The 19,298-nt window shown below is 36.9% G+C and overlaps 1 protein-coding gene across 2 annotated transcripts in view; it reads right to left on the bottom strand.

The window, feature by feature from the left end:
• Nucleotides 1–19,298, bottom strand: part of rerg (RAS-like, estrogen-regulated, growth inhibitor) — a 38,111-nt gene that overhangs the window by 4,366 nt on the left and 14,447 nt on the right. For both annotated transcript variants that reach the window (XM_041977713.1, XM_041977712.1), the window contains exon 3: nt 4,177–4,233. In XM_041977713.1, coding sequence (XP_041833647.1) covers nt 4,177–4,233 — 57 coding nt within the window. The remainder of the gene's footprint in view (nt 1–4,176; nt 4,234–19,298) is intronic.

The following is a 19,298-nucleotide window of genomic DNA, read 5'->3' as shown; positions in this document are numbered from 1 at the left end:
GATGATGGTGACAAATCCTAATGTGGGCGTAAAACATTAAAATGCATTTTTGGCTTACCAAATCACAGATCACCACCAGGGTGATGTTTTTATGTGTAATCACTTCCAAAGTTACCAAAGTGGGGGATGTAATTGTCTCAAAAATAAAATATTTGAATAATCATGCATAAATTTTATGGTTTTGTGCAAGACCTTTCCCCTCAGACACTTGAGAATGAAGTGTGGGTATTATTCATTTCCTGAATAACTTATAAACACTTTGATGTTAAGGATGAGGTCGTTTCTACTTAGGGTTAAAACAAGGAAACATGCTGCTTTCTGACAGGTATAGACAAGATGCTGACTTATTTGAAATAGAAATAAAAATATCAGTTTGGTTATTTTCATGTAAAATATCTGTAAGATTTAAAATTTTTCACCCTACTGCTTGGCCCTCCTGGTTGCTGGATGGTGGCTACAATGATCATAAACAATCCAATTTTTTTATCTCTGTTTTTTGCAGTCCACTAACTACAATGGGAAACCCCTTTAAGTGTGAAACTCAGCCTTCTGTTACCATAGTTTGCTTCAAGTATGTTGAAAAAGGTTAAACATTGCAGAGGATTTTGGAAGAGACCACACAGTGTGCCAGGAAGTTTGAAAAACAATGTAGCAAGGATGCTAACAAACTGCTAGCTTGGCAGCCAAATGGAGTCTTAGGTTTTTAACATATTCTAATGAAAATTTAATGACGATGTTCAGCTAACTTTGGGATCTACATTATTAAGAAGCTGTTTAAGGATGGATGGAGGACTTCTAACATCTTTCACAAAAATAACATCATGGTCAGACCGAGCTGTCTTAATTTCACTGTTCCCTTATATGGTCCGTGCCATTCTTTTTGGGTTAATTTAAACTAACATTTTTTACAGTGTTTTAGCTAAACTTAGGACAAAAAGCAAGGAATTTTGTCTTTGGTCCATTATTTCTCCCTTCAATAATAATTTGTGTTGTTGTTAGATCCAGCTTCACTAGTGTGTTTTCTTCCATCATGGTAGCCAGTTTTCTATTTCCTGTTTCATTTTGTGCACTAATGTCTCATTTCAGACATCTTCACATCCTGCCCTCTTGTAATTGACCCCCTAATGTGTTTCACCTGTGTCTCATATATATACTCCTTCCCTTGTGCTCTCATTCATTTTCTCCCTGTGAATCCTAGGGTTAATGATCCAGCTTAACTAATGTAATTTGCATTCATCCATAGCCCCTTGGATACTTTTGCCAGTCTGCCACTTGGTTCTCCCTTTTTTTATTGGTCCTAATTAAAGGAATTTATATTAAGCCACCTATGTGACTAATACAGAGAACCTCCAGAATTTGGGAGCAGAGAGGATGAAATGACCTGCTGGGAGTCCAGACTTGGTTGTGATGTCCATGCTAGAGTGACCAACATAACCACACTCGACAACTCAACCACTCCTGTTTGAGGAATGAATGAGATGCCATCACACAGCAAAATGTGACCAGCATGAGGAGGAGGTGCCAAGCTTGCTGTGTATGGATCTTTCACACACTACTGAGGCTTCTGACAGCGTAACAAATGGCCAATATGTTGCATTTTTTTATTTATTACTGCAGTGCAATTATCCAAGAAACTCAAAACAAGAGCAAATACCAACAGGGGAATATTGCAGGGGATTTTGGAACATTTTTGGCGGGCACTACCCACACATTTAGCCGTGTTGCTCATTCCACAGAAGCTTGATCCTTACATGTTATCTATGGCTGTAAAGGTGACTAATCAGGCTTTTTGTATAATGCAACACCAGTTAGTATTATTATAAGGGGAGAAATGATAGACCAAACACATTTTCTTTACTTTTAAGTTTACACAAACAGGTTCATTTAAGCCTGTTAGGTTATATATTGAAAACCATGAATTAAACTCATCTTTAATCTAAAGGAAAATCTTGTGAATTAGATAAATATCTGAATAAATGGTTATTTCTAAATATTCTTTTTTCCTTGTGACCATACTGCTATACAAGAAGTATATTTGTTATGTACTTTTTTGATGAATTCTAAAAACCTGAGTCTAAATAAAGAATAGATAAAGATGTCCGAGAGATGTTCAGTTTCTCGTGATGGGGCATTTTTAAATGGCAGGTCCCGCACGCTCACCCTGCAGTGCCCCAGGTGCGCTCACCTCTCTGGAGGATAAACTGCGTACCTGTGACGCAAATCGAATGTCACAAAGAGCCAGAGGAAGTAGCATGTCCAGCTGTTTCCTGGAAGCTTGAGCAGCATCTCCGAGTCTCACACTGTGACTCGTGGGACAGACTATTTCAGGAGCCATCACTTTTGTCAGCTGCGATAAAAACCGATCTGTCCAAGTCCATTCCCCAGCACACTGGTCCATAGACTCACACACAGTGCAGAGCTGGTTCGATTTAACCAGCTCCACAATCATCTCGTGGAGAAAAAACAAGAACACTAATTTTTCTGGCATGGCTGACAGCTGTCGTAGGCACAGACAGAGAAAGAAAGTGTCAGTCTCAGTCTTGTGACACAGCTAGAAACAGTCCAGTTATTTGAAAGGGCATGCCAACACGTGCTCCCATAAACTCCCACAAACAATTTCTCCCTTGCACAAAAGGGAAATTTAAAAATATCCCCTGAACTTTAAGCATTCCTAGTTCAACCAGAGTTAATTTCACCGAAGGAAAGGAAATTAAATTCTGCTGTATGATGGCCACATTGGGGCCGTCAACAGTATGAACAGCTACTGTTCTCTTTATTGCTCCTGTTTAATGAGACCTAACTGGACATCCTGTGACATTTATGTGTACTTATAATATCTGCTGAAGCCAGCAAGGAACATACAGTTCAGGACAAATAACAGATCAACAGATGGACTACAGGAAATGTTAACAATCCTACAGTACTAATACTTTAATGTCCTGGAATGTGAAGTTAAAACTGATGTTGATGGTAACAGAAATTTTAACTTACGTTTTGAGACATTTTCAGTAGCTTTAAATCATAAAGGTCATTAAGAAATAGCTCTTGAAAAATGCTGGTTGTCTACCACCAGAGAGAAAGAACCTCACTCCGAAACAAACTGAGCTATTTTGTATAAATCCATATATTAATATTGGTTTTGGAAGGATTTGCAGTGTTAAAAGGACTACATCTCCCAGCAGGTACATTTAATCAGATGTTATTCATTGTTGAAAAGAACTTTTTTATACACCTGACAAAAATAAATAGGTAGATAATAAATAGAGACGAATGACGAGCCAGTGGCAGGCATATTGAGATCGATGAAGTGAAGTTCATGTTCTTGGTTTTTTAAAGTTAGCACTCTGCACACAAACCCCCTACCTGTGTGATGTTTCCACAATAGCGTTTAATAATGTTTCTACCACTTCATGGGTAATTTCAGCCAGGCAGTCTGATTGGTTACAGACACCCACCAGCGGTGCTGTTATTACCATTACAGACCTCAAGCTGTGCTTTCGTGGTTGTGACGCCAACTCTTGTAACCAAGGAGGCAGCTTTTATTCTATTCTTGATTTAGAAAACATGTACATTACTTGGAATTTCTAAAGTACACGTACAAGAGTACAAAAAAAAATTTAGAATAAAAGGAGAAGAGGCTACGTTTCTTTGGCATGTTAATAACAGGGCATATTTTGAGATATCAGAGAACATCATATAAGCTTCTAATCATTATGTGGTCGCTGTAAAAATGGAATAATTCTCTGAGAGAGGTCTGTTTACACTGTTGATTGCACCCTGGTGTTTGTCATGTCACCACAAACAGGCGTGCTTTTGAAAAGAGCACCAAATGAACAATTGCAAGGCTCTGACCTGATCTGTGCAGCCAGGAAATGAAAAGCACTTTGCACAATGGACTGTTTGTCTTTGTGCCCTACAATTAAAGAGTCGGCAATCAGTTCAGCCAAAACCAGTACATGAAAAGGAAAGTTCTTCATTGTGCCTCTTTTGCATTAAACTAAACTGTATCACTTAGAATTGTGTATTTGAAATGACCACATCTTAACCAGTCAGTAATAATTTTCTCATTTTTGTGCAGTCCTAAAAGATAATTAGCAAGCACAGATTTATATATATATATATACATATATATATATATTGTAGGGGGCAAACAGGTAGTGTTTACAGTTTTCTTACCAAGTGTTGGGTCGTACTCCCAGATGAAACGTCTGGTCAGAAATTTCACCACCAATGCTGAAACAGAAACAGGGAAAACAGGAGTTATGTGTGCTGCTATTTGAATTTCAAGGTTTAGTGAATATAAAGTGCAGGATTTTATCATACTGGGTATTATGTCTTGAATGTGGTTTTTAAGTAAAGAGTTGGTTTAAAAATAAACTCAAATAGCATGACCAGCAGTTCTTAATGGTGCTAATCACTCCAGGATGCTGCCCCCATGTACGCATCAATGTCTACTTCAATTACTAATCAGCTGTAGATAACTCACCATGAGAGCATCCGATCCAAACCACTTTAATCATCTTTTCATCTAAATGCTAATACTGTACCTTTTTGAGCAGATCTGAGTGATAAAGGTAGAATTCAAACAGCCTCCACTAAAAAACTTCAGCTCTCAAAGTTCATCTTGTATTATATGTGGTAGTTAACGTGGTTTTAGAGCATCTGCCCATCTTAACAAATAGAGAATCATCAGGGAGCATCTGACTCTCTGACTTAATGGTTTACCATTAACAAGTAATCTGCTGAACGGAAATGTGGTGCCCCCTTTATTAAGACAGAATTAGACGTCATTACCTGTTTATCACTCAAACTAAACAACCTTCTGGTCTTTGCCAGAGGGGAAGTGGCTGTAAACACTAATGTAAAATGTGTTTATCTGAACGCTGCAACATTTTCCTTTTTGCTTCTGTTAGTGGGTAAGCATGGTGCCACTTTGAATTCTGGTCTTGTAGGAAAAAGCTTATTTAGTTCTACCAGAAAATAGTAAATCAGTTTAGTGTAAACACACACACACGAGTTTGCAGCTTGCTAGCACCGTGTTGGACCTCCTTTAGCCTTCAGGACTGCCTTAGCTCTTCATAGCATAAATTCAACAAGGTGTTGGAAACATTCCTCAGAGATTTTCTTCATCCTCTGACTGTATTATATACAGTTGCGTCCAACCAGCCTACCGATTCTCCTCTGACTTCTGAATTAATCCAAAAAAACTGCCTCTCACTGGATAATTTCTCTTTTTTAGGCCAATCTCTGCAAACCCTTTTCAGATCAACCAAGTCACTTAAATCCCTTTTCGTCTCCATTCTTATGCTCAGTTTGAAATTCAACAAGTCATCTTGACTGTGTACCTAATAAAGTGGCTGGTGAATGTATTTCTTAATGAACTTCCATATAAATCTAAATGATCAGTGTATGACAGTTGTTTTGTTTTTGTTTTGGCTTAAACATAAAAAATGGAGGGCAAAGGCACAAAACCAGCCTGTCTTGGCCAATTTTTGTTGTCATGTTTCTGTACAGAATGAACTAATGAGGCATCACGCTTATAGACAGCCAGGCTGAGACAGATGGCAACTGCTGGTGGGGGATACACAGTTTTCACTGTGGAAATGTTTTGAGTTCAGATCTTATGACAAGCCTACAAAGATGAAGCTATGTGTGAAATCTGTAGCGAAAACAGGAAACACAACAAAACTTTAATTTTAACTAAATTAAAGAAGTGACATGATATACTCAGATAATTTGATCTGTACAGTAGCCTAAATCAATCATGTTTTTGCTGATTTATTGGACACTTGTGGAAAAAAAGGAGGTAAACCCTCTTTCAGTTTTCCAGTTTTATATTAAAGTCAGACACTGTCTGAAAAACTATGTTTATCCTCACTGCTTCCTGAAAGATTAGGAGGGTAAGTGGCAGCAATATGATGCTAAATAAATGCATCTGATTAAATGATGACTGGCATGTTTAAGCCCATCTAGACGAGCACTTTGTTGGTCCAAATCATGCATGCACGTTTTAATACAATGCCAAGGAGGAAAGACATCAGCAATGATGTAAGAGAAACAATTGTTAACAACAATAGCTACATCTGAGACTCTACAGGCCTCAATTAGCATGTTGAATGTTGAAGTTCATGACAGTACAATTAGAAAAGGACTGAACGAGTAAGACTTGTTTACTTTAATAAGTACATGGCAGCACAGCTAAGCGTTGGAAAGTTGCATCTAAACAAAGTAAAAGACCAAATTGAAAATCTGGCTATGCAACAGATCGATGATACTAAATTCATCCTGAAATGGCTGAAAAAGAAAAGAATTGAGGTGTTGTAACAATCTGAAGTCAAGACCTTGGCCCGGCTGAAATGTAGCAGGACTCAAAGAGAGCACAAGTGAAATCCTGTAATAAAGAAGAGTGGGCCGAAGTTCCTCCACTATGATGTGAGACGGAAAGTGTCATACAGGAAAAAATTACTTGAAATAAGTGTTGCTGACAGTGGTTCTTCAAGCTACTGAATCATGGGGTGTACGGTTTTGTTGTCTTTTTTTACCCCCACTTTCTACAAACTGACTTAGTTTTTGTTATATATTGATAACGACAACCAAAATTCCCAGTTAATACAAATCGAAATTCAGTAGAATGACTGGTGTACAAGCCAGTTCCCAGTGTTACCGTACAAATAATACAGTATGTGCTTCTTCTTTTAACTGGTTTATTATTGTTGTAGTAACAAAATCTGTCGTACAACATATGCTGTACTCTAGTGAGAGGATGAAAAGCTGCTAAGCTATAAAACATTAACACCACTCAAGCCTGGTGTTCCCACTTCCGCTCAGATTCTCTGCATGAGCGGCTACGTGTGTGACAGATTCCCAGTGGAGTGGTCCTCTTGAGTCCATGTAAGTAGTGGTGTCCTCAAGTCAACATATCGTGCTGCCCCTGTTAGCAGGAAGAACTTGAGGAGACAGCTTCCCCTGTGAAAGCTGCTTTTGAACTGTGAAAAAAGATCCTCAGCTGGCCCCTGTTTCTAATTAACCGCTACGAGGAAAAAGGGAGAGAAACTATTGTGTAAGCTGAAGTGTCCCTGTCACGTTTCATTGAAGTCCTAAAGAAGTCAAGTCCAGTCTTCGAGCTCAGGACAGTGGTTAATGACGGATTTGCATGTGTGAAGAATGATTTGTACTGACCATATGGAGTGGTGTGGAAAGCTTTACTTTAGTCTTGGTTATTATCCGAACAAGTTATGCACTTAACAGTCTACCTTATCCCTGTCTTGTTGATTTTGTCCTTCAGTAAATCACATATGCCTTTTCTTCTTCCAGCCAAAGAAAGATATTCCCCAAAGCACTGAAAGCAGATCAGCAGCAGATAATTTGTCAGCCTGTTGAGAAGTGACGCACGTTTCTTCTCTGGGTACGTTTGCTTTACTTTCCTTGGCCCCGAATTTCCCTCTGAAGTGATTTTGTAATGTTTCTGCTACAATGGCCTGGATTCCAGGTACACAGAACAACCAATGGGGTGTGAAGTCCTCTCCTCATTAGAGGTAACTGTATCTCCTGCTTTTCGCTCCCACTTGAAAGAAATGTACACAAGGCAGAGAAAAGTCTTTGTGAACAGGCATCAGTATGGACACTGTGGCCCAGATTCATGTGAGAGATACGGTGTCTGAGCAAAGACAGGAAAAGTAGTGTTAGAAAATATCTAAAGATGATTAAACACAATAAAAACAATGATTATAAAGAAAGAAGAAAAAGCAGAAGCCTCACTATCCACTGCACGTTTTTATTCAATGCTATTTAATAGTGAAAAGCTAAAGTTTATAGCTACTCTTTTTCTTTTCCAATATATTTTGTAATAAACATGGTTTTGTCAAAAATAATGTCATTAGTGCCCTACTCAGATCTGTTTATGAGCTTAGAGAAGCGTGGAGGGTACAGTTTTGGCAGTAACCAGTCTGGAAGGGGACAAATGTTGGCTGGAATGTAGAGAAAATACAACTTCTAATCAGAAAAAGTTGGCATAGTACTGAAAATGCAAATAAAGGCAAAACAAGATTCTTCTGATTAGCTTCCCTCCCTCTCTCTCTCTAATTAGCTTCACTTGATCTGTTAAAATACATTTACTTTTAGCCCTGTAACACATTTCAAGAAAATATTTCTTGGCATAGTACTGGATGATGGAGTCAGATGGAAATCTCACATTAAATAAACACAACAAGGTTTCAAGAAATATTTCTATTCTTAGTAAATCAAAACAAACTTTGGCTCATGAATCACTTCGTGTTCTGTATTAATAACTTGTTTCTCCTTATTGAAATTGTTGTGGAGAAGGGGCAACACCTATAAAATTCACAGATCTGGTTCTTTTTCACATCTCAATATTCATGTATGAAATAAAAAACTAATCCCTGACAACATTTTAAAACAGTTTGTCAACCAAAATTAAATACTATAAATTAAGTGGAGAGTTTTATTATTTTTAAATATAAATACGCAAGAACAACAGTGAGAACCTTTATTGGTCTTTAAAACGACTCTTAAAAAATACAGAAGAGAAAAAGGGCTTAGATTGGGTGCTTAAACTAGTATTGTCCTTTCTGTTATCTTTTTCAATTATTCATCTATTATTTATTTATTTATGTATTTTGTTTGTTTGTTTTCAGTTGGGAATGTGTGGTATGCTTATTTTTCCCATTTCTTTTGAGCAAGTTATCCATTCTATACTAAAATTGTATTATTTAACATGTTACAGTAAATCAAATAAAAATCTATATTTCTTTGCTGTGAAGTTATAAGGTGGGCATTTCTAATGGGTCACGTGCCAGAAGCTTCTGTCTCGTTCTCACCAGTCATTTATTCTGCTTGAGAGCTAGATTAGAATAAGCCACTTACTATTATAAATGAATTTGAGACGTTCACTCCTAAAAACATAGATCTATCTTTCATTTCATGGCATACGTGTGTCTCTGTGGTTTCTTGATCGTCCCTAAAGATACAAACCTTGGGTCAGGCTGACCTCTTTTCTCAGTAATGTGTATTTACACACAGTTGTTTGAACCGATGATATGATGAATATGAGATTGTTAAGAAACATGAGACATGTGTAAATCTGTATTTCACTTTCTGCAAACTGCACTGCGCTGTTTGGACTTTCTCATTGTACATTGTGTTTGTCAGTAAAGTGAATTCTGTCAAACAAAGCCTTTTTTAGGTTTGCACAGAAGAGCTACAGTCCATCAGGATTAGCACTGGAAGTTAAGGAGTATAGGAAAGTTAGGTTTCAGATTAGACATATTGGCTGTAGAAGGATCTGAAATCTACAAAAAAAATCATTGTATACAGTTTATTAATGGTCTCAAATACTTTTAACTCATCAGGACAGGTGCTTGTCTGTGATGCTAAGAGATTAAAATATATTATACTTAAAGTGTTTAGTCTCTGGAGTCACTTCTCCAGCTGAGCGGTGATCTGCATTGACTAAAGCTGCTGCCATGTAACGTCTGCTTTCTGGCATGCTGGCAAACGTTCTGTTGCCTTCTTACATTGTTGTGTATCTGACATTCTGAAGCTGGGAGCTGGTTTTAACAACTTAATATTTTCCACCATGTATTACAGCTGCTTTCTGCATGGGTAAACAGACTTGGTTTATTCAAATTCTGCAGCCCAGACTTTACTGCTTAAAGTGTGGATGTGAAATATAAAAACTTGGCACTCCTAACTTTTTATATTTTTACATCAGACACATCATTCATAGGAGACGTTTGCCAAAAGCTGCTTTTATCCAAAGTGACCTAATCACATTAGGAGCAGAATGCTGGACTAATTGCAGACAAAGCAAGAGCAATTAGTGGCGCCTATGGCTCTGTTCTGAGCCGGTGCAGTGTTACTCATTGAACAGCTTCTATTGATTCCCCGTGGCCATCAGACGGACACCCACGGCTCTTTCGTTCCCTTCAGTCACAAAAATACCCCTTTACTGGCTCTCCAAGAGCTGTGCCTCTATAGCAAAGCTCTGAACCTTTTGTATTCATGTCATCTCGGGTCATGTCATACAACAACTTGTACTGATAAGACCAGGAGAGAAATGGCTGAACTCAAAGTGCCTGAAAAGCCTACAGAAGCAAGGAAAGACCATTTTTGTGATACCCTTCAGTCTACCCACAGTGTTTATTTTTGTTGTCTAAACCTAAAGAGGTAGTTTTAGTGGCTAAACCTAAGCAGGTGATATTAGTGTCTAAATCTTACAAACAGGACTTGAACCTGAACATCAACAATAAACCAAAGAAAACGTTAGAAAAGGCATAAAATCAAAGAAGAACCCAAAAAGGATCCTTTTTTCTGAAACTTGATGTAAAACTTTATTCTAAAAATAATAAAATAAACAGACCAATTCTGTGGTAGAAAAATTGCTTTTTGCAATTAAAGATAATAAGGCAAAGTCCATTATTTGCCTTATGTTAGTAGCCCTGTGGAACAGCCTTCCACTGTGAATCCACTGTTAAATTTGCCCCATATATTTAAACATTAACACACATAAAGATCAAATGCTCTTGGTGGCTTTTAACAGCACTCAGTGCTTTAAGCATGCTAAGTATTTCATTATTTATTTCTTTTGCAAACTCATTTTATAAGTGACCTACTTATTTCATTCCCATTGCTTTGAGTTTTTATGTGTTTTATTACTTGGCTCTATGTGTTGTAGCTGTTGTTGTCTCTCAGTGTGGTATATTATATACATTATTATGGGTTGTTTCTAATAGTAGAGACAATTGGATTACTTGGGTTGAACGACTTGTTGTATTGCTACCTGGGTGAAGCCAGATTTTTACCACATTATCACCAAAAAGACCCTCTCATAGATCAGTTGCGCCTGATAGCAGTAATAAGTCCCTTTCTAAGTCACTTTTGCACATTTTACAGGTGAGCCAAACAAGCAAGTCTTGATCTGTCACTATGTTTTCTCACAAATCATTACGGTGTTACAGAATCAGAAGGCGTGAAGTTAACATGACGAAGTTGACATTTAAAATGTCTCACACCATCACCAACAGTTAGCCATAGCAGCACACAGAATTATGCAAAATGACCACATGATGTTAAATATTTAGGCTTGTCATGTTGTAGTATGATTCCGTGCTTATTGTTTACGCTTACACTAATTTAGATAATTATTCTAAACGTTCAATTGAGACTGCGGTTGAAGGCCTAAACCTTACCTCATACTCAGAAGAGTTCAAAATAACAGAAATGGAGTAAATAAGTCAAATTAAAAGATTAAAAGAATCACGGATGATTCAGATCAACTTTGAACTTAGTTTGAGTAATTATGGGGATTTAATTGAGCTTACTGATTTAATCAGACATGTTAATTCACTTTTTGGTTGACAGGGTTTCTTGAAGGCTTTCTTGTGTGTTACATGAATAGAAGAGGGAACTGGGTTGCAGACTATCACTGCCTTACTTATCTGTTTGCAGGCAAAACATTAAAACTGACCCAATATGGTGTCAATCACATGTAGACGAGTAACATGAAAATATACGGCCAAAAAGCATGTGCAAAACAAATACTAACATTTATATGTCAATTCTGTCAAGCAGTTTGATTCTAAGTCTCATTAGTTGTTCACATGTCCAGGAAATGGCCATTTATGTAGGAAGCTCTGGCCTCTAATCAATATCTCCTCCACTTGTTACCAGAGATGTTGACAACAGGATTATGGATTGCTGCCCTTTTTGTTACAATCATTGATTTATGGTTTCCAACTTTTCCTCTTAGCACTCAAAAGGTAACAGTATTAAGAAAACATTATAGATGCGCCTCATGTAGACACACCTATAATCATTAAGCTCATTAAGCTGGACAAAAAATATTTACAAAGTGTCAAGTACTGTAACATGTAGTTGACTCTTAATTAGAGAATAGCCAGAAATATTAGTTAAAGTACTTAAATCTATTTAAATAAATAAATAAATAAAAAGCTTTCTGGGGCAACTGTAGTATATTGTTATATTTACTGTTATACAATATATATATATATATATATATATATACATATATATATATATATACTGACTGACTGATTGATTTCCTTCAAAGTACTGTAATAAAACTACAGCCATCTTGAAAATATATTATACATTTTTGTGTGTTTTAAATCATACATAATGTCTATAGGCAGGATGTAAACTCAGCATGGTGCTGGGTTCACATGTTCATCTACTGACTTCTCTGAAAATGCCTGGTTTATAAGGCAAGATTGTGTCTGCTTATGCCCTGATGTGATAGTAAAAGCACACAAAAGAGCTACAAAATTATCCAACACTTCCTGAACAGCCCATTATTCCAAATCTCAGAGCTTTCCCAGAGTTCCTCTCACCACCACTCTCTCCCTGGGGCATGTCTGAATCCCAAACCACAAACGCCAAGCCTCGTTGGACCTGTTTAATAAACATAAACCATTTTTCTCAGCAAGGACAGACATGTATATCTGTGTTATATGGTACTGTTGGGAGTCTCCATAGTGCCAGGAAAAAAAATCCACTCTTTCCTGCCCAATATAGATAGAGATCAAGTCAGACATCATATCATCTCAGCCCTCTTTTACATAATATCACAGCTCACCAATTAGACTGCATTCATGTTTGTTATGTTTAGGACCTATATTCAAGAATAACGGATGTGGGAAGTCTAAAGTCAGCAGAGTAACAATAACACATCAACAGTAAACATGTCAACTCCCACGATTGATGGTGTTACTGTCTGGGCCAGTCAAAAACAAATATTTCACTTTGTGCTGGGGTCCAAGAGAGTCACAGTTAAAACCAAACAGTGGCTCAGAATCAGATACGTAACAAAGAAAAACATCACTTAACATAACACAAACATTTTTAACCATGTTAGCTAATCATGACATTAGAGATAAGCTAAACTGAGCATTTATGAGGTTGTTTAAATAAAGTGTTTCTATGTTCAGTGCAACAATCCTCAACGTAATCTGCTCAATAACCTAAAGTAGAAAACATGTTTTACTACAAGCTTCACAAGTTCAGGGACAAACCACTTTACAGCTGAGACGTGTGAAGAGTGCTCACCAGACATTCTCTATGGCAACGAAAATTGCAATAATGAGCTGCAAATGTTAGCTGGTGCTAACTAGGAGTAGCGCTAGCATTAGCATGCTTTATTAGCTCCACAGCTGCAATACATGATGAATTATGTTGAGCTTCTGTACACTGGTTTTGTGGTGCCATATAACAAGTTTGCAGTCTGCTGCACAGTGAATAAAAGAAAAAAGAGGATGAAACTTCAAACAGCACTACAGAATGGCTGACTCACTGCATAATGGACTGTATAGTGAATGAGTAGACAATTTAAACACCTGCATGACTTGAATTAGATCATCATGCATTGCAGTCTGGAGCCAACACATCAGCTGTTGACTCAAAATACAGATTTTAACAAATTGTGTCATGATCTGTGTGGCAGGATGTTCGTTCCTTAGTTTAGTTTACTTTATGTTTATCATATAAGAGCTATACCTCTAATGTATTAGGTTAAATTTTGTTCTTTCCTCAAACTCCCATAAACACCTGGTTGCAGTTTACTGATTAAGCCATGTGTTTTGTTAGTTATTATTAGTCTCCTTGGTTTTTTGCCTTTGGTTTTCTTTGTCCTTTGCCAGTTCATTTGTCATTCTTCCTGGCTATGTTCCTGCTCTGGTTGTTTCCCTACTGCTGATTGTTACCTCTGGATTCTGTGGATGTCATTATCCTTTCCCCACCTACCTTGTGTCTGTGAATTTGCATTGGGGTCCTCAACTATACACAACTGTGACAAGTTGTTTAGTTTAAAAAAAATTCAGATAACTTTTGTTGGTAATATTAATTAATAATCAATTTTTAAAAAATCATTATGTTTGTTTGTGTTGATGAGTAGAGTCAGTGAGGGTTTTGTCAGTGCTGTGAAAGATGAGGAGGTCAAACACATAATGTTTTAAAATGACATGTTTTGTGCTGTCCATCACATCAGAGTGGGTAGGTATCTTTCCTGCCGCTATTTGACATGTAACTGACTATTTTGCAGATAATTGTGAAGCAGCATTAGTGTCCAGAATGGACTAGCAGCTGGCTACTCCTATCTCATGGTAAGTCCTCTCTATAGAAAATACTGTATGGATGAGTGAAGACATGGATTTTTTGATTACAGTTTGAGTTATAGCTTTGAATCTGCAAAGACTGAATTCTGGATTAGAAGACAGTGGGCAGAGACAAGGAGAAAGAAATGAGAGGAGCCTAGTGTGGGTGAAGCATGTTTCCACACCTATTGACAATCACCATCATAAAACTCTGCTTGTGGCTGTTTTGTTTCTTAGAAATTAAATGTCTAGCTTTTCAACTTGTTTTAAAATCAAGCTACTAAATCAAATTATTGATTGTGAGCGCTGCATCTGCCACATTGTAATTGTACTTTGTACTGAGCTGTTAGACCTACAGTAATGTTATGAGACCACATTCAGAAAAATTATTATTTGTTTTGTTCTATGTGACTGGTCTTCATGCTGCCCGTTCCAACTTCATTGTCCATTTGATTCAAAGAGGAAGGGTGCTGCTTTGTATTTTAAATTCACCGATCAGAATAGAAAACACACATCATGCATGTCTTCTTAAATTGCAAAACTATACTTGAAACCTTTCCAGACCAAACCAAAGCTGGTTGATTAACAGTGCATGACTCATTTTTTTCCTTTATGCTTGTAAACTCTTACGACTCAATTTGTAAGAGATGCGGCATGTAATCAGAACAAGTGCTCCTGAGTTTCATAAACCAGCCTGCATTTATTTGTATACAGTTCATTAGCAAATATAATTGACTTTTTTTTTTTTCTGGAAAAGAATCTGGTGGTCACTTTGATATTGTCGTTTCATTTCACATCCCAGTTCACCCAGAAAACCACAAATAAACTAGCATGTAATGCCATCAAATATCTAAAACTCATTTGTCAAACTTGAAAGATTCAGTTTTGCTTAGAATAGAACCACAAATGAAAATTAAAACATGTTTATCGTGTGAGAAGTCTCATATCAGCTGACAGGTTTAAATTACTGGTGTGACAAGAAGGTATTTTGATTGATAAATTTGTTTTGCTGCCTCAAACCACATTTCAGACACAAATCCAAAGAGAAAAAAAGACAATCAAGTGTTATACTCCTGACTTATTTATTCATTTGCCTACATACATTGAAATGTGGAAAGGTTTTGCAGCAATTATGAGTCATCTAATTCTGTGCAGTCTCATGGCATATCAAGAAATGCTAACAAAATGAAATAAATGGTTTTGTTTAGACTGATACAAATTGGCTACTGTTTTCCTGAGTGTCAGCATGACTTCCATAATTTATTCCAGTTTGAAGGTTTGCTTTGTGTCTATGAATTGTCTGTGTTAGTTGTTGATGGAGCTGGACTCATCAACTCAGCTATTTAGAAGACAATAGCTATTCAAAATCACTTAAAGAGGGGTTTAACATCTTTGATTGTTTCTTGTTTTTACAGCTATAACTTGTTCAATTCCATTTCATTATCATTGTTTCTTGAACATTAAAATTTTTAAAGGAAGAAAACCATATGTAAAGCTCCCCTCTACACAACACACAAGCTAGCAACTAGCTAGGAATTCAGTGTGCTAGCTAGGTGCTTATTAGCTACTAAACACTTGAATGTATTACAAGAGAGGTGTTTTTCTTTGTTGTTTTCTTTTTGTTTATTAGAAATATTTTTTATGCTAAAAACTGAGTTAACATGACTTATCTGTCAGGTTACCAGAAACATGACTCCCACAACATTTTATGATATTTAGAGGGAAGAAGAATGCAACATGTCTATGGCCAGTAGTAAATTTCACTATCTAGTGTGTATATTTTTAATAATAAATAAATAAAATCTAAACTAAAGCATAATTTGTTTTAAAAATCTTCAAAATAATCCTTTTAATTTGTTTTCAGTATTTTTGGTTTTATCCGATTTGATTTTTTTTTTTTTTTTTTTTTTTTTTGCTTCTATTAGCTGGTCTGTCGGTGTGAGCCCTCTCATTTGTTCAGTAATGACTAAGCTGAGTCAGGTGAAATAAATGGTGTCAGATGCTGGTAGAAAGTAGCAACTAGTCCTGTCAGTTAAACGCTAACAACAGACTATATGGAAAACAGAAATTCCATAGCTCCTTGTTGGCTACTAAGGAACAATAAGTATTGTCTTCATCACCTCAACTTTTCTATCTTTGAAAAACTGCACATTGAAGATGGGAAATTGTCATTATTTAAACACAACAGTCTATATATCATGTTCCCTTTAGAATGACAAAAAAAAAAGGTCAGAAACTTCCCTACTCTCGGCTCTGGATGAGCTTCATGTAATTACAATAGTGAAACGGGCTGCCATTCTCCTTGGGGCCCTGTGGCTTTGTAAAATGGGACACCAGAGCGGTTTTCATATCACATCTGTGAAAATGCAAAAGGACAGAAGCTAGCACTGTTGGGGTTATAAAGGGGAGGGTGTGAGGATCCAAACACCCTATTCAGCCCTTTTAATTTAGTCTCCAACAATAGCTCCACAGTGCTATTCATCATGCAGGGCAAATCAGGACTGAGATGCTACTGTAACCACACCTTAGAGAGCAATCCCTTCTCTGATTACAGAGAAGGTAAAACATTATGTACAAGGAGCAGAGAGAACAAGCAAAGTACCTATTTTCACCAAGAAAACCAACAACCTGAGTGTAATAACATTTATTTTGTAGTCCTACGGGCGGATGCATTACGCGCTGCAACTGCTAAAACAAAAACTCTGCCAGACGTTATCTGTACTATGTAATTCTGCATAATATCCAATTTAACTTATTTATGAATAGAGTAAGTTATATATATAGTGAGTGTTGATTTTATTTGGGAAATAAAACTGTTTTCTCCCCTTCCTGGATAGATAGCTGCTGCACTGCTTTAGGCTGCATTAGGAAGACTAGAGATATACCATTTTTATAACTTTGACACTAAGTGGTATGCTCTAAAGATTATGTGCCTTAGGTGTTCATCTATATTAGATAAAGCAGGGGTTGGTGCCAGTCCTCCACATTGCTGTCATACTGTCTTTATGACACTCCTTTGGTACCCTCTTTCTCTCCCACTACACATTTTACCCTTTGCAGAATCATTTGCTTTAAATTTGGGTTGTTCTGTTGCTTTTTTTTTCTATTTACTTATTGTTGTGATGCAAACAATATTCTAATATGCCAATGACTAATTAGGGAAATGTTTGCATACATCAACAAATCGAGCTGGAAATCTAACATGTGCACATATTATTTATAAGAATAAACTTGGATTTATTACACTTGGACACTGTTATGCAAAGGGTGTTATTCATGAATCTTTATACAATCTTATGCATCTGGACCCTAAAGTACCCGATGCCAGGAAGCTGGTTATAAATCTCTTTGGTCCCTGTGGGTTGTGGTTCTTTGTGCACTGGGCTTGCTTCCCACCGATGCTATCAAATTGATATCTGGGGAGTCTGGATGCCAGGTGAACAGACTTTGTCTTGTTCTTTGAGCCCTTCTCAAGTAGTTTAACAGAACATTGTATTGGGTCAAACTGAGCAGTGTTTTTACTTTTCAGTGGTCATATGGCTGATTGGATATGTGGTCACTTCCAGCAGAAAGGCCAACATGACATCGGTGAAATGCTGAACTCAAGGCTTCAAAGTACAATACACAATGCAACTGGTGACTGCGGTCTATCAAAAATAAAGTGGACCCATGATAGCTTTAGTAGCACTGATATGTTATTTTTTAATTTAGTACAATAGAGCAATACAGTTAAATTTAATTCAACATCAAATCATAACATACAATATGTTGTATAAACAGACTTTACAGAACTCTTAGAAAAGTAGTTATCATTCATTGCTTTGTAAAGAGCATGAAGAGATTGTGCAGAGCGTCAGCATTTCATCCTCATATTGGCTTCTTTTAGGTATGATTTTGAACACAGGCTATTAAAAATCTATTAATCTCTAGAGAATAAAGTTTTCTAAAGCAGAAAAGGAAATGATCAGCAAAGACTCGCTTACGGGCCAAGGACAGCAGGAGCCATCAGAGAATATGAATGGAAAATGGACAATATGCAGAGGCTGAGGAAAGTAGGAGGTAGGCTCTAAAAATGGCTCAATAGACAAAATAAACAAGACCACTCAAAGCCCACCTTCCTGTGACACAATCTCTTCCCTCTATGGGTTCAATTCATATTTATATGTCAGGGGACAGCTGATTAATGTACTGGTCTTTATATTTAGAGATACAGAGCGCTGGCTTCCATCACTGCATAGACATATCCTATAACTGGCAAAGCCCGATATTAGCAATCCCTTGGTGGGCATGTGCCAGGTGAAAAAAAAGATGGGGGAGGTTTGGATACTGAAGCGGGCATGTGGCCTTAAGAAAGCTCACACAGTAAAAATGAATAGTAGAGACATCATGTTCTTCTGAGGACAAAAGAAGCTGCAGGCAGCAGATGTGTGTTCAGAACAGGAAGTGGAGGAGGATGGAGAGACTGAGTTTGAGCATCCTAAGGGAATGCAACTCATTTGGCATTTTAAGATGCTTCAGATATGTTAGACTGGGATATCAGAAGAGCTGCTTATCCACTGTAGTGTCAAAATGATCTTGCTCCAGTTATACTGTGACTTTAGTGGATTTGTTTTAGCCAAGATGTTCATGCATTGGTTAAAAGTGGCTTTTTAAAACTTTGATATAAAGGAATAATTTGAAAAGATGTTAATGAATTTTCACTGGGTGAATGTTAAACATTTTGATTTGAGAACACAAATTTGCATGGGGGGGTTTTCATTCTTGTTGTTTTTGATTGATTACATAAATACAGCATGGAGGCATGGGATGGAAGAAAAGTACATGGATTCTTCTGACGTACAAAGAAGCTGCTAGCTTACACATAACTAACATTTTAATGGATTTAGTTAAAGTAGCACAATGTTTTCCTCTTGAAGAGGTGGAAGGTGTGGTGTAGGAGTCAGTAAGAGTCAGAAACTAAGAACTAGCACTACTTACAGCTTGACTTGATTCAATCCTGTACAATATCGATTCGTTTACAGATATTCATGTAACAACTAATTTTCTTGAATATTAGAAAAATTCTCAGATAAGTATTTTTATAAAACACTGATCCATTTACATGACCATAAAAATCAGATATCTGGGTGTAATCAGATTACTGTAATCTGATATGGATCTACATACACTTCT

This window comes from Melanotaenia boesemani, chromosome 23, assembly GCF_017639745.1.
Source record: "Melanotaenia boesemani isolate fMelBoe1 chromosome 23, fMelBoe1.pri, whole genome shotgun sequence".
NCBI classification, from domain to species: Eukaryota; Metazoa; Chordata; class Actinopteri; order Atheriniformes; family Melanotaeniidae; genus Melanotaenia; species Melanotaenia boesemani.
This window is presented reverse-complemented; position numbering and strand designations above follow the sequence as displayed.